The sequence below is a fragment of the Festucalex cinctus genome, chromosome 4, assembly GCF_051991245.1.
Source record: "Festucalex cinctus isolate MCC-2025b chromosome 4, RoL_Fcin_1.0, whole genome shotgun sequence".
Taxonomy (NCBI): domain Eukaryota; kingdom Metazoa; phylum Chordata; class Actinopteri; order Syngnathiformes; family Syngnathidae; genus Festucalex; species Festucalex cinctus.
Genome location: NC_135414.1, coordinates 9,780,511 through 9,796,371, shown reverse-complemented (window position 1 = coordinate 9,796,371; position 15,861 = coordinate 9,780,511). Strand labels below are relative to the sequence as shown.

At 37.8% G+C, this 15,861-nt stretch overlaps 2 protein-coding genes across 3 annotated transcripts in view; one reads left to right on the top strand and one right to left on the bottom strand.

The window, feature by feature from the left end:
* The window catches only part of fn1b (fibronectin 1b), a 37,004-nt gene extending 33,806 nt beyond the window's left edge, over positions 1 to 3,198 (top strand). For both annotated transcript variants that reach the window (XM_077518718.1, XM_077518717.1), the window contains one exon: positions 2,672 to 3,198. In XM_077518718.1, coding sequence (XP_077374844.1) covers positions 2,672 to 2,749 — 78 coding nt within the window. In that variant the 3' untranslated portion in view covers positions 2,750 to 3,198. The remainder of the gene's footprint in view (positions 1 to 2,671) is intronic.
* A 1,209-nt stretch (positions 3,199 to 4,407) lies between these two features.
* atic (5-aminoimidazole-4-carboxamide ribonucleotide formyltransferase/IMP cyclohydrolase) lies at positions 4,408 to 11,183 on the bottom strand. The gene is made up of 15 exons (XM_077518167.1): positions 11,017 to 11,183; positions 10,676 to 10,802; positions 10,286 to 10,429; positions 9,396 to 9,484; positions 9,127 to 9,278; positions 8,865 to 9,021; positions 7,687 to 7,812; positions 7,511 to 7,618; positions 7,034 to 7,119; positions 6,876 to 6,965; positions 5,482 to 5,607; positions 5,302 to 5,394; positions 5,051 to 5,233; positions 4,779 to 4,934; positions 4,408 to 4,712 (listed from the first exon to the last, which is right to left on the bottom strand). The coding sequence occupies exons 1-15, from the start codon at positions 11,033 to 11,035 to the stop codon at positions 4,593 to 4,595; spliced, it is 1,776 nt and encodes a 591-aa protein (XP_077374293.1). The 5' UTR covers positions 11,036 to 11,183; the 3' UTR covers positions 4,408 to 4,592.
* Positions 11,184 to 15,861: the final 4,678 nt, after the last annotated feature.

Below are 15,861 nucleotides of genomic sequence, written 5' to 3'. Positions count from 1 at the left end.
GCAGAGGGCAGTAATTAGGTCAACACACATACTGGGAAGGGGAATGACACACAGGTGGACCTACTCAGACATAACGTGATAGGGGAAACGCACAAGAACACCAGACAAACACAACACACTCTCCAAAATAAAACAAAACCCAGCCCAAACAAAACTGAAACATGACAACTAGTTAATTTGCTTACACTAGTATATGATATTTCAGCACTTGTAGGACAACTACGTTACTGCTGAGACAAAACTACTAGTGGGTATTTTGCTGCTTCTAGTTAGGTCCAGGAGGCTACTAATGGGCCTTGTAGTGTTACTAGTGCAGCACAGTAGTTACTAGTACTAGTAAGGTTAAATTATGTACTAGTGGCACAAAAGTGGCAATAGTAGTGAGAAAACCATCCTAGTAACATTGCCCCCCATTACTAATGACATTTCTGCACACTAGTAGGAAAACTGAGCTACTAGTGAGTTACTAACCTGTGCACTGGTTGGCATATACATGCAACTAGTACTACTAGTGACATTATTAAAGTTAATTAGTATAATTTTATCATTTATGTCAATAGTAGTACTAGTAGCATGCTAATGCCAACTGTACAAGTATGTGCTACTAGTACCAATATTGACGTTATAGTATTATACTAGTTAACTTTTGCAATGCCACTAATTGTACTAGTAGCAATATTGCATTGTAAAATTATACTAGTTAAGTTACTTTTTTTAATGTTACTAGTAGTAAAGTACTAGTATCACGCTTGGTGTTATATATGAGTTAACTTTTGTAACTGCACTAATTGACATCTGCATGCTACTAGCCTTACTAGCATAAAGTTATACTAGTTAAACTTTATAATGTTACTCAGTGGTACCAGTTATCACATAATGTCAACTAGTGCACAATTTTGCCTTACGAGTAGTTGTCCTACTAGTGTGTTGAAACGTCATTTGTGTGTTAGTAATGCTGGTGACATGAAAATTAACTATAATTTTATGTAAAGAGTGTTTTAAATTGTAAGTAGTACAAGTTGCTGGTGGTGAAGTTATATCGATTAACTAGTATATCTTATAATAATAATAAAAAATGGTTTGATGTAAATAAATTATCATTGAATTTAAATAAAACCAAGTTCATAGTTTTTGGCACGAGACAAATCACTCATCAAGTCAAAATTATGGTGAATTCAATTGAAATAGAAAGGGTGAATGAAAATAAATTCCTTGGAATTATTATCGATGATAAATTATGTTGGAAGCCACACATAGAAACTGTTAAAAGGAAAATGTCAAAAATCATAGGGATACTCTATAAAAGTAAGGATGTTTTAAACATGAAATCATTATATATATTATATAGTTCGCTATTATTACCATATTTGACCTATTGTGTGGAATTATGGGGAATGGCATATAAAACAAATACTAACACCGTTTTCAAATTGCAAAAGAAAGCTATAAGAATTATTAATGGATCAAAGTATACAGAGCCAACACATCCACTATTTATTAAATTAAATGCAATGAAATTTTATGACTTGGTGGATTTTAAAATAGCACAAATAATGTATAAAGTTTATAACAATTTACTCTGCCACAGTACTCAGAAGTTATTTGAAATTAGACACAGTCCTTATGATATAAGGGGTACAAGGGTGTACAAAAAACCCAAAACAAGAACAAATATTAAGCAAAGGTGTGTATCTGTAAAAGGTGTTGATCTGTGGAATCATTTAGAAATTGCTCTGAAAAATTGTGATTCAATGCTGGAGTTTAAAAAAATGTTTAAAAGTAAAGTTCAAAAAAATTATCTATGTCAGACCAGTATATGAAAAATGTACATGTATGTGTAAGTGATCTGGATAGGTATTATGGTATATGTTTAGTAAATTTATGTATATATGTTTTTGGTAAATGTGAATATGTTAAGTGCACTTGTGTATATATATATATATATATAACTTGGGTTATATATATCATTTATTATTTTATTATTATTTTTTAATAATTAGTAAATTAAAATTGTATTAATAATGAAATAAGTTTAAATATATTTAGTAAAAGGGGTAGGACTAGATAAGTTTTTAACTTCTTCCTACTCCCTTTTGAACATGTAAGTTATGATTAATTGAATGATTATGTTATTGGGATTTTCTTCTCTTTTGATTGTTGTTGTTTTTTGTTTTATCTCTGCTGTTCATCTGTTTATATGTTCAAAAAAATAATAAAAGGAAAGGAAAATATAATAGTAGTACAACCACTTTTAAAATGTAGGAAGTACAAGTAAAAAAGTTGTCAGAAAAATAAATACTAAAGTGCAGATACCTAAAAAAATAAAAATAAAATCTAGTTAAGTACAATAAATGGTGTACTTTTTATTCCATTTCAGACAACAGCGTTTACAATGAAACACTAGGAAATAACTAATTGTGTGTCTTATTTCATATCTTACAAACAAGTAATTGTTTCACAAACAAGAAAAAAAAAAGGAAAACAATTCCAATAATGCCTGAAATGGAGTGGGAAGAACAAAGTTACTTTTTTACTTCTAATCACTAATTTTATTCTTACTAGTAAAACTCGAATTGTTCAACCATCTCATTAGATTGTCCTGCTGGTGTCCCTAATGAAGAGTTCAGGGAGTCCTTGTTACAATTTGTTCAGCACTTGCGTCTCCTTCCAGAACATTCACTGTCCCATCGAGTGTCTCCGACCCGGCCTTCTGGCAGACGCGCTGGCGGTGCCGGATCCTCGTGAGTGAGGAGCCGCCCGTCAGACGAACCCGCTTCGCTCCCTCACTGTCCGTTTACTGCACTGCCTGAACCGAGATGTGTCGTCTGCCGAGGAACCAATCGTTCTCTGACACATGCTCATCCAAAGATGTTAAAACTGCACTTCTGCCTGATCAACATGATCCCTTCCATCATGACCATCTCTAACTTGGGGGAAAGCCATTCCAGTATGTTTGTAACTCTTGAAACAAACGTAGTTTTGTCGTGCTGTGTTCTGTTTCGAGGCATTCCGTTACTGCTGGCGAGAAGGGTCACACTGTCTCTTACTAATTTATCCCTTTAATTTCTGTGTGTGAATGCGAGTGGAATTGTATCTGTTCTATTTTTGTGTCTTATTGTCCGTGCCAAAGTTGGTTCTACTTGACAGAAAGAAAGTCTCTTATTGTAATAAAGTTGGAACGTTCCAAAATCACAGTAACGTAATGTATCCTCACTTCGTTGTGTCAACACTGCATTGGAGATAAAAGCTTGTCTTACTTGTGTTTTTTATTTTTTATTTTCTTTTTTTTTTTTTTCAAATTAGACGAAAACATTTTTTTAACACCAGAAGCTGGTGGTTTTTAGATTAGCACAAGACATTCACTGAGAATCATTCTATGAGCCGACAACATTAAAAAAAAGCATCTCTTCAAAGCATATATGCTGAATACAGTGGCGCTAACAGGGGGCAGGGAGAAAAAAACACTCGCAAAAAAGAGACGATCAGAACTCTCAGTAAATTGCACGAATAAAAAAAAAAAATCCACTGAGGATTAAAAAAACATGTATTGTAATACTGTTTGTTATTGACTTCAGAAACCACAAGATGGCAGCAAAGTACTTTAGTTCTATGAGGAGGCCGAATAAAGCTCCTCCATTCACTTTAAGCAAATTGCTTGGCATGATTGAAAATACCATAAGAGGGCGTCAAAGCAGTATTTATTTAATCTAATACGTTGCAGAGCCTGAGCGCAAAAACTAAAAAAAAAAAGCAAATAAGACTACCAATACAGAAGTTGTGAGACGTACAAATAGTTTGTGCGTCTCACAACTTCTGTACTGCCCTCTAGTGGACAAAGTGTTGTTTGCGCCTGTGTATGTTTGACCCTCGAGTGCTTTAGTGCATTAATTATACTGTACTCCAAGCAGGCAAAGGTCCGACCAACACGGCTTCACAGCTAATCCAGTGTTAAAAGCCCATTATATATAGTTTACTTTTGGTTCCATAAATATCTCTCTGTAAGTATATTAGTTTGAGGAGTATTGGCTTGCCCTAGGTTACTGAAATTGTGTTTTAAGTTTTTATGTGACATAAGTTACTAGCCGCTAGTTAGCATAGCATTTCGATGATAGCACCCATGTAAACTAGCATTATGCAAACGGCTAAAAACGATCCCTTTTTTGTAGGATTTGCAGCTAATTTTAGTAAATGATGCAAATCTACATTGTTTCAAACTTCAAGTACCATGATTGTAATGTACTGTTATGTTTTGTATGTTATAGTTTTACAGTTTATTGCCAAAAGAGCAAGGGGCTTCCTGGTCTTTATTGGAGAAGATGTTCACTGTACACATCTGTACAGCTAGTTCCTAAACACTAGTGAAGACATGACTTCATTCAACAAATTTAGTGAAAAATGAAAAAACACTTGAACGATCTCAATGGTTTATTACTCATTGAATCATTACTGAGCTCTAATGACTTGAACCACTCAGTTTCACAAGCCAGAAATGCACTTCAAGTGTTGAAAACCATAAGCAAAGCAACAAGATGGAATGTTTCTAATTTCCTCAGTGATGGAGAAAAGGTGCCGCTTGAAGTTGAGTCGAACGCTCAGTGGTGGAACAGTCGTCGGTTGGTGTGCACCAGTGTGATGCCCTGCTCGTTGCAGGCGTTAATCACAACCTGGTCTGCAGCAGAACCCGACGGGGCTGCGATGTACTCGACGCCGCTCTGCGACGACACAGCAGTGAATGTGCGGAACGTGGATGGACGAACGTATCGTTGCATGTATTTTACCTGTTTGGCCCGGTCGATGTTATCTCGGAAGGGGAAGAAGGCATCAGAGCTGACGGCCACCGCCTGCAGGGAGCTGATCCAGTTCTTCTTTTCGGTCTCCGACAGAAGCTCGGGAACCTCCTCGTACATTGATTTCCAAACGGCCAAATCTGGACCCTGGTGAAACATGAACATCTAACCTGCCTGTGCATGGCCTTTGGAATCAATAGTGCTGAGCTATTTAATAAACTGTATTAATAATGGGACTAAAAAGAATGTCAATTTATTTCTACCTCTCCAATGGTGCCACTGACATACTGGTCGATGGCGTTTGCCATCTCGGCTCGCTTGACGCCACTGCGGAACTTCATGCCCAGCACACGAGGATGGTGCCTGAGCCACCAGTTGTCGGCTTTGTCACCCGCCAGTCTGGTACAGTGGATGCGAGACTGCTGCCCCGCGCCGATCCCGATCACCTGCTCGACAAACGCCTCGGTTAGATCGGGATCGATTGTCGGGTTGTTTTTCCCCGTCCGCGACTTACCTGTCCGTCTTTGGCGTAGCACACCGAGTTGGACTGAGTGTACTTGACGGCGATGGTGGCCACAGTGAGGTCTCGCACGGCCGCCTCAGACAGCTTGATGAACACATTTGGGTCAAAGTAGAAATCAAGTTAAAAGACAAAGATAGCTCTTTGGGGTAGGAGGCCGAAACATGTACGCACCGAGCCCTTGGACACGACGTTGCTGAAGAATTCCTGATTGATGAGTGCGACATTCCTTTTTTGTTTGAGGTAGAGGCCAAACAAGACTCGCACCTCGGTGTCATCAGGCTCATAGTTGGGGTCCATCTTCAGCCAGGACAGACAAGGGCAAAAAGATTACAATTAAGAGCAAGCGCTGGCCGCATCATTAGGTACACTTGTACGCTCTAAGGAGCTATGTCAAAGTCCTCTGTAGCTAATTACAGTCAACAATGTGAGGAATGAATAGTTTGTTGCATTTTTCCTGCCTGTAGATGCCCCTGTACAACAATTGCACAATTGTTTGTACGATTTAACTCAAAGCCAAAAACGTGTAAACACGTTTTTTAATACTTTGTCCTTCACTCCCAAAAACGTATTTACACGGGGTTTTTTTTTATGCAAGCACATACAGAAAGCTTTGATGCAGCTTCTGACATGAAGAGATGGCTTAAAGGGATACTTGACTCATTGAACCATTTTCAGCAGTGAAAAGTTAATATTTTGTCCAGAATTAATTTGGTAACTTCATTATTTTTCATGTACAATTAGTATTTTTTTTTAAGTAATTTTTCTACTTGCTGTCAACTGATGATGACATCACCTGTGCTGAAGAATTAGGTAATGGCAAATCATGGCTCAACTGTTTTCTGGGTTGCCCTGCGATTGGCTGGCAACCAGTCCAGGGTGTCCCCCGCCTACTGCCCAGAGTCAGCTGAGATAGGCGCCAGCACCCCCCGCGACACTTGTTAGGAATAAGCGGTCAAGAAAATGGATGGATGGATGTTTTCTGGGTTTGGTCAGTAAACTGAGCCATGATTGGACGTTACCGACTTCATCAGCACAGGTGATATCAGTCCAAAGCAAGTAGAAAAATTACTTTTTAAAAAAATACTAATTGTACATGAAAAATAATGAAGTTACCACATTAATTATAGACAAAATATTAACTTTTTACTGCTGAAAATGGCTCAATGAGTCAAGTATCCCTTTAAAGCAATGATAATTATGACCAAAAAAAAAAAAACAGCCAGCAGGTGGCAGCAGAGTATAAAAGGTCAGCCAGGGCCATGTTGCAACAAGCTCTATTTGTCACCATGAATGTGAATATTGATGAAACCTAGCTATATCCTAATGCTAATTGCTGCAAAATGGAAACAGATCCAAATATACTTTTTTTTTTTTTCCTGATGAAAGAAGAGTCCCTAATCTTTCTTTTGGTAGGTTCCATGTATTTATAACTATAGACCACAATATTCTGTGGGTCTTGCAAAATCAAATGATCAGTAAATGGCTGGGAGTGAATGAATTAAACTTCTGAAACATACATCAATTTAAAAACAAAACAACTTCAATATAAAGAAATAATTTGGCACCTGAAGCACGCAGTAGTTTCCATTTTTCTTTTTCGACAAGATCTTGAGTGCTTCTTCATCATAACCTGGTGCAATGATCCCATCAGACACCTGAAAGAGACGCATACGCACAACATTTCAATATATTAACAATTGGAGGGCGAGCGTGTGGTTTTTACCTCTCTTGATATAATTTTGGCAGTGGGAACGTCACACGCGTCGGAAACGGCAATGAAGTCTCCGAAAGAAGACATCCGGTCAGAACCTGAGAAAGAAAAAGATGACATGTGCATGACCAACTGTTTAATATGTCTATAGCAAATCACGAAAGTGAGTACACCCCTTAGCTGTTTGTAAATACTTTCGCATATTTTTTCATGGGTGCACGTTCCCATTGCTACTTTCTCTACCCGGTGTCATGTGAATTACATGGTGTGAATTGTGAGCAGGCATGTTGCACATTTGATGTCATGCCTGTTAGCACTCAGATCACACACCATCAACCATAACCATATCTTGCGGTCTGATGAGACCGAAATAAACTTACGTTAGTGTCACTGTTTTCACAATAGCCAACATTTTGAATTTGATACTACACCAGCATGAAGTACTTCAAAATTGTGAGCTACTGTACGTAAAGTAGTAGTTGTTCCAACCTCTCGCCCTAGCATACGCGGTGGCCAACGGGCTGAGATCCTTCAACATGTCGTGCACCATGCACACTTTGGCCTCCTCCTCAGTCAGAGGAACTCCGACTGCAGCTCCTTCAGTCAAAAAATAAAATAAAAAATTATTGCAGTTTCATCCCATTCAAAATTTCCCTCCATCTTACCGGCCGGGCTGACATGCTTGAAAGACGCGGCAGCGGCCACGCCGAGGGCGCTCCTCAGTTCGCGGACCAGCTGCCAAGCGTTTAGGGCGTCACACAAGTTGATGAAGCCAGGGGAACCATTGACCACTAGGGGGGGAAATTAAAAAAAATTTTTTTTAAAAATCAATGGAATATAAAGGGCTCATTTGTAGCTTCTTTCTGAAGATGTAACATTGTATAATGTGTAATGAAAATATTTGGAATATTGACTAGTGAAGGCTGCTTTCAGGCCACAGCATTTCTTAATTCTTAAACCACAATAATGGACAAAAAATACCACAAATACATACCAAAATGTTTAAAAAGCCATTCCAAAATGCTTATGCAAGATAAGTTCATTGTAATATTAAAATAAATCATTTTAATGGTTTATAATTTACTTCAATAGAATGAATCAGATAATTATTAAATGCAAAAAGAAATCGGCAATGTATTTGTGAAATTTTACTATTACTTTGTTTTATTATGAATCATTATTTAATAAAAAAATAAAAAAATATACAGATAACATTTTAAAATGGTTGGTTTTAATATTAACCAATTTCCTACACTCTGGTCAGGTCTATAAAATGTTAAATCTATGCAGAAAGCAAAATATTTTATCTTCCAGTTTATTTTATTTACAATAAATTAATCAATTTAATAAAAATATATTTAAAACCTAATATATAATTTATACAAGCCGAAACAATTATATTACTACTCTACTGCATTTGTTACTATAAATAACAAAAAAAAAGAAAAAATGTTCACTATCAAATCAATCAAACTTTTGATTGACAGTGCAGAAGTAATGTATGTACTGTATTTTACTAATAATTGTATTGTATTTATAATTATTAATAAACCAATTAGTTAATAAAATAAATACTTTGGTAAATGTAAAATTGTTTATTATTATTTTTAATTCATTATTTACATTGAAAATACCAATGAATGAGTTGAACAAATAAAAAATAAATACATTTTAATTAACCAATTTTAGGCTAAATGAATGCAAGAAATATTACAGTAAATACTCGGTGGGCCACACACACATACTTTGCCCAACCCTGAGTTAGAAAATGTAATCTCAGTAGAAAAAGAAATACTCCCCACAATCCCTTTGAATGGAGTGGAGGTGATTGTCAAGCGGGCACCTTTGAGGGGGAGGGCCGAGTGCAGCGTGTACAGCTGGGCGGGGGCTTGATGCGGGTTCATGCCGTAGCGCAGAGGCAGCTGGGAAACTCCTCGGCTATACTGTCCACGGAAGTAATCCGAAATAGCGTCGTCATACTGGGCCGTGTGAGTGAAAGCCTAAAGAAGAGCAACATTTTAAAGATGCAGGGAAAATGGAAGTCCCCCTTTAGAAAAGTATTCACATTGTAAAGTTTTTTTTTTTTTTTTTTTTTTTTTTTTTACTTTGAGAGCCAGTGTCCTTCGTGTTTCCAGTGTGGTATCCTTGTCTTCAGAGCGCTCCATCTCCGTGGCAACCAGTGAATAATCAGCAGGGTCGCAGACAATTGTGACCCGTGCGTGATTCTTAGCTGCTGCCCTCAGCAAAGTTACACCACCTTATTGAAAGAGGGAATAGGGTGACAGTTAGCATTTTTATTTTAAATTCATTTTAAGCAATGTAACAATGTCGGATGTTTACAATACAAGCGTCCCAATGTGCACATCCGACTCACCAATGTCAATCTGCTCCACAGCGTCTTCCACTTTAACATCTGGGTTGGCGACAGTTTTGACAAATGGGTACAGGTTGCACACGACCACCCTTGAGGTGAGCACAGAAGAGAGCCTTATCATACTTTTGTAACTTTTACCCACAGGATAATTTCTCAATAAGTTTTTTTATTTGTTTGCCTTCAGTGTAGTATCACACTTTGCCACAACTTGCCAAGCAGCACTGAGTTCTAATAAAAGAAATGCAGCAATTAAGTGAGAAGAAAGAAGACATCAGCGAGTATTTTTTTTTTTCTGTTCTGCAGCTCCAAGTTGGCTACAATCGAAGTTAATTGAAGATTTTGAATTATTGTTGACGTTTATGCTAATTTAGTTAGCCAGTTTATAGTGTTTCACATTATATATTAGCATTAAGCTAGCGCAATTCATTAGATGAAATTATATGTTTGATTGAACATTCTGATGTGTGTTTTAATATTAATTCACTTTGTAAGTATGAACCAGAAGAAACACAAAGGAATACTTTAAAAAGTTTGTTTTAATAATTTTAAGTATTATGATAAGTTTGAATGTGAGGACAACAAAAGACCCCAACCTTCAAAATGCACATCCTCAATAAATCCAAGTCAAAGAGCACTAAAGACAAAATCACGCGGTCAATCAATAACCTATCAGTGTTGCTAATCAGTTTCATTGTTCACTTGTAACAAGTCAGATGACATCAGAGCCCTCTTGACCTGACAAACCAGAGTCACAAGACCAGCTTGTGGCAGCAACACGTTTCCAATTATCATGCTGCTAAACTCAACCACACGTGCTTCTATGGACCTTGCTAACCAAATCGTGCATATGTGAAATAGTTCGGAGTATTTTATTCTACTTGTGCTCTCACCTGACCAGACTGTAGCCCAGCTTGTCCATATCTGCCGTGTCACTGGCCGTCTTTCTGGCCAGGATTCCGCCGTGGACTGCGGGATGGAGGGTCTTCACACGGCCTCCCAGCATCTCTGGGTGTCCAGTCAGCACAGACACATCCCTGACACGAAACACATAACATTGTTGATAAGGCTACTATGGAAAGCTGTTTGAAAATGTATTTGATATTCTTCATATGCAGCTAGTGCAAATGTGGCACTAGTAGTAGAATGTTTATTAGTGAGAGTCAGAGACATTTGTTCCACTACTGCCCTTAACTGTCTTACTGGTGAAGTCGGTATACAAGTTGGGCATCAAGGATGTGGAAAAAGCACTCAAACAGCTTTCAATAGGCCACATGGTGTACCTGACGGTCAGTCCAGCATCCCGCAAAGCTTTGGCTGTCCCACCTGATGCTACCAGACTCAAACCCAAGTCCACGAGCCTTTTGCCAAACTCCAGCAGTCCACTTTTATCTGACACACTCAGTAGTGCTGCACGACACACACACACACACAAAAGTTTTTTTCCCCCTCACTTTCGCGGAAGTCAACAACATTTCGAGTGAGACACAAACGCACCACGTTGGCTAATGTTAGCGACGTTAGCGCTGCAAACCACACAATCGCCAGGCATGGAAATAAGTTTATTTAAAAAATAAATAAAATAAAATAAATACACCAAATGTGTGATGAGGAGAAAACTCACCGAGTTCCGAGGAAGCCATTTTCACGCACAAATTGTCAGAACGCAGTTAACGTGGAATTTAGCAATGGTTCTCGTAACGTGAAGGATTAAATGTGAATGGACCTTGTAAACGCTTTTCGATGTTTCTTTATGCCTCTTCACTCATGTGCTTCCAAAAGTGCTAAGGTCCCGCCCCTTGTCCTTTGACGTCACACGACCCCTCGGCGTTCCACGAGCGCATCCAAGTGGTGGACGTTATTTTTACATCTACAAACAAAAACGTTCTTCTCCCAGATTTTTGTCTTTGCTGCAGAATTAAAATCCAAAATTCAACTTTGTCAAATTAATCAACTATAATAAAAGCCGTAAATTGTCGAATATGTTAAAGACTTTTTATTTATAAAGCTTTAGTTGTAAAATATAAAGAATAATAAAATGTAAAACAAGCAAACAGACAAATAAAACAAACAAACAATCAAACAATAGCAATAAAAATTACATTTTTGCACCCAGGACATCTATTGTATTAATTATATTATATTATGTTATATTATATTAGATGAGATGATTAGATTAGATTAGATTAGATTAGATTAGATTAGATTAGATTAGATTAGATTAGATTAGATTAGATTAGATTAGATTAGATTAGATTATACTGACAGATAAAAGATAGAAATAGATACAAGATGAAAACTATTCACAATTATCAGGTACACCCATATATGTGTTGGGGAACATATAAATGCAATTGCAAAATTAAAAATGCAATTAGAATGAATTTAAATAATAGGTTCTGTATACCGCGCGACCCTTGTGGGGAATAAGCCGTCAAGAAAATGGATGGATGGATGGATGGATGGAAGGTTCTATATATTTTCATGGTCATTAAAATTCTTTTTTTTTTGCCCGTAAAAATGTAGTATGTGTGTGTGCGTGCGTATTTATTGATTTTTATTATTATTTTTAATTTAATGTTTGTTTGTTTGTTTTACATACAAGTAGCCTATCATTGCCTTTTCTGGGAAATTCCTCAATAGCCTTCCTGCCATTTCACCACCAGGGGTCAGCTGTGGACTTTAATGGCGCGCATGCCTGACGGACGTTTGGGAGCCTATACTGTAAATAATACCTAGTGTACAATTTCAAATGGATATTCACAACGTCGATCATTTGAATTCCGGGTTCATATACATTTTTGAAGGACATCTAAGTAATTATTTATCTATTGTAATTTCACATTAACAAAATGCAAATTAGGTGTGAATGCCGAAGAGTTATTTTGAACTGAAACTGCTAGCATCACTGAATCATTTCAAGCTGGAATGGTTTAGAACCGGTCAAGAAATGTTGAAGCAGATGGTAAAAACATAAAATATTTGCTTTATTTGTCAGTTTTGTCATGTAAATGTAGAAAGATTGAATATTTATTTATTTATTATCATTATTATTATTATTATTATTGTCCATTTATTTGTCATTGGTCGTCTTGAAAATGGTCAAGAAGCATCAAGTTCCAGTTCGTGTGTATATAGGCCTATAGGGCCTATTCTAACACATCGTCGTAGTACTATTCCTAAGCATCAAGTGACATGTCATGCGTGAATACATTTTCCACGGTCCCACCCTTTTCAATAAACTTTACAGGCAAAAAAACTGGTGGTTTTTTTCATACGTTTTGACTAGGACTGATGTAAATTTATTGGGCTCCTCCGTCACTCGGCGCCTGCTGTCCATTAGTTAAGTGACAAGGGCCCGGGAAACGTGTGATTACCTTAAGAGATCACACAATCTGTTCATATTCAAGTAATGAGCTCCACATTTTGCTGATTGATGCCATGGTGTGAAATATGTTTTTCTGATTTATTTGTCTAAGAAAGGGATGATGGGAGGTTGTGAGTGAGTGATTCAAACGACAGCGAAACACTTTATAGACAAACTGCATTATGGGTCCGAGTCAAAGAAGGTCATCTGCATTTTTTGAAAGAAACGAGACGAAATGCGTCATGGGAATCAACAACCAAGGTGAGTTCATATTGTATTAATAATCAACCAATCAATAATAATAAGGCCTTATGAGCTGTGATGATACATACAATGATGCAGCAGTGCAGCCCACGATGAGCTATAATTGATTCGCTGCTATGCACATTATGATCAACTGATGTAACCTATACATAAAAATAAATAAATAAATAAATACATATTAATTTGAAATTTAATATTGGCAAATAATTGTTTTGTCCTTTGACTCATCTAATAAAAGAAATTTATAACCTCCATCCATCCATCCATCCATCCATCCATCCATCCATCCATCCATCCATCCATCCCAGAAAAGCACCGTGAAGACGAATATGAATGCCTTTAAGCCACAATGAATTACCGTAAATGCTCTCATTTTGGGCCAATGAAAATCCCCTGCATATATTTCCACGCACTTTTTTCATCTAGTTGGACCCCTGTGACATCATTCTTCCTATTCATTAACTTAATTATGTGGCTATCAGTAAACCTCAGCGATTAAGTACGATCCAAGAGCTTTTGAAAAAATTAAAGCCTGAATTAGTAGCTGCGTATTGCCACCATATGAAATAAATTCAAAAATGTGATTTATGCCATTCCACTTTATATTCATTTTTATTGCAATCGGTTTTATGCAGATGCAATAATCAGTGGGGCATAGTAGCCTATAATACCTCAGAATACCCAAATTTCATTATATTCCTTAATTGTATAGGCTTTATGATCTGATGCTGATGTGATCCGCATTAGCCTTTAACTCACATTGCAGTATAGCTACCTAATAATATTATTACACTGTCATAAGCAGTCAGAGGAGCCTGTTCAGTGGAAGGCTGATGCTCCCCAAGTGCCGGACCCACAGACTAAAGAACTCCTTTGTCCACCGTGCCATTGTACTCTACAACTCCTCACTGGGGGGGGGAGGAGGGTGTAGCATGCACTTCACTTCACAAATATGGCACTTTACTGTACTTTAATTTATTTAATTCAATCTCCCGTGTAATAACCTTATTTATTGATTGATTTAATTTTTTATTTTATTTTTTCTTCTTCTTATTATTATTATTATTATTAATTCAATCTCTGGTGTAATAACCTTATTTATTGATTGATTGAATAATTTTTTATTTTATTATCTGTTCTCATTGCTGCTGGACATGTAAATTTCCCAGAGGTAGCCATCCCAAAGGGATCAATAAAGTCAAGTCTAAGTCTAAATCTAAGTCTAAGTCTATTATAATAGGCCTACTGCAAGTGGCCACGCCAAATGAAGTGCCTTGCAAAAGTGACTGAAAATGTTGTGAGCAATTTTTGGCATAAGGGGCAGTTGGTGGGGGGTATAGAGGGGTTGTGGGGGTACTGACTGACCCATATGATGTAAGGAACAACAGTTAGCGCCTCAGTTACAATCATCGTTTTTCACAGAAAAATCAGCAGTTATTTCAACAGCTACAATTACATTTAACTTCACAAATTTCTATATTTCTCTATGTGCCCTGCGATTGGCTGGCTACCAGTTCAGGGTGTCCCCCGCCAACTGCCCAGAGCCAGCTGAGATAGGCGCCAGCACCCCTCGCGACCCTTGTGAGGAATAAGCGGTCAAAAAAATGGATGGATGGATGGATGGAATTTCTATATTGGTCCACACAAAATTGGTTAAAATAACACTTTTGAAAGTGTTATTTTTTTTACACTTTAATTTATTTAAAACAACTCTAATGATAGTTGAAATGTAACACTAGTGTCATGATCCATATTTGTTTAGTGTCCTATTTAGTTTTGCTTCATGGTATGTCTTGTTTTCTTGTGGTTCATGTCTTTCTCGTTATGGTTTTGTGTCCACCTGTTTGTCAGCTCGTGTCTACCAATCAGCTCCCTCAGCCACTTGTGTTGTGTCCAGGTGTTGCTAATTATCTTATTTCTTTGCTTGTATTTAGTTCTTGGTTTGTGTTCAGTTTTTGCTGGATCATTTCATTTGCTGTCGCCACTTTGGACTGGTAATCCTGCCCGGTTGTCTAGTTCATTAAACACTGTGTGAGCAAACCTGTCTTCCCGGACTGCTTTCTGCATTTGGGTCCACAACACCACGATCCTTGACAACTATATTAGTCATAGTCAACCATGGTCACTGTTGATTTTACACCAGTAGTATAAAATATTGCGCCATCTAGTGTATTTATTTAAACACTAAAAAGAGTTGCTTTACACTGGTGATTGTACAGTCTATAAAAATGACACCACACTCATAGTTAAAGTGAAACATGTATTTAACAATTCCACCACTTACAACAATGTATTGATTTTGATTAAAACATCCCCCCACCCCCCCCACCCCCAAAAAAAGACTTCATGGACCCAACTATTTTTGTTGAATGTCGGTTTACCCAAACTATCCATCCATCCATCCATTTTCTTGACCGCTTATTCCTCACAAGGGTCACGGGGGGTGCTGGCGCCTATCTCAGCTGGCTCTGGGCAGTAGGCGGGGGACACCCTGGACTGGTTGCCAGCCAATCGCAGGGCACACAGAGACGAACAACCATCCACACTCACACGCACACCTAGGGACAATTCGGAGCGCCCAATTAACCTGCCATGCATGTCTTTGGAATGTGGGAGGAGACCGGAGTACCCGGAGAAGACCCACGCGGGCACGGGGAGAACATGCAAACTCCACCCAGGAAGGTCCGAGCCTGGACTCGAACCGGAGACCTCAGAACTAGGAAGCGGACGTGCTAACCACTCGTCTACCGTGCCGCCCTTACCCAAACTAGAGAGTTTTATTGCATCTCCAATACAGTTAATCTAACAAGGTGATCAACTCTGTGAAATAACACCTAT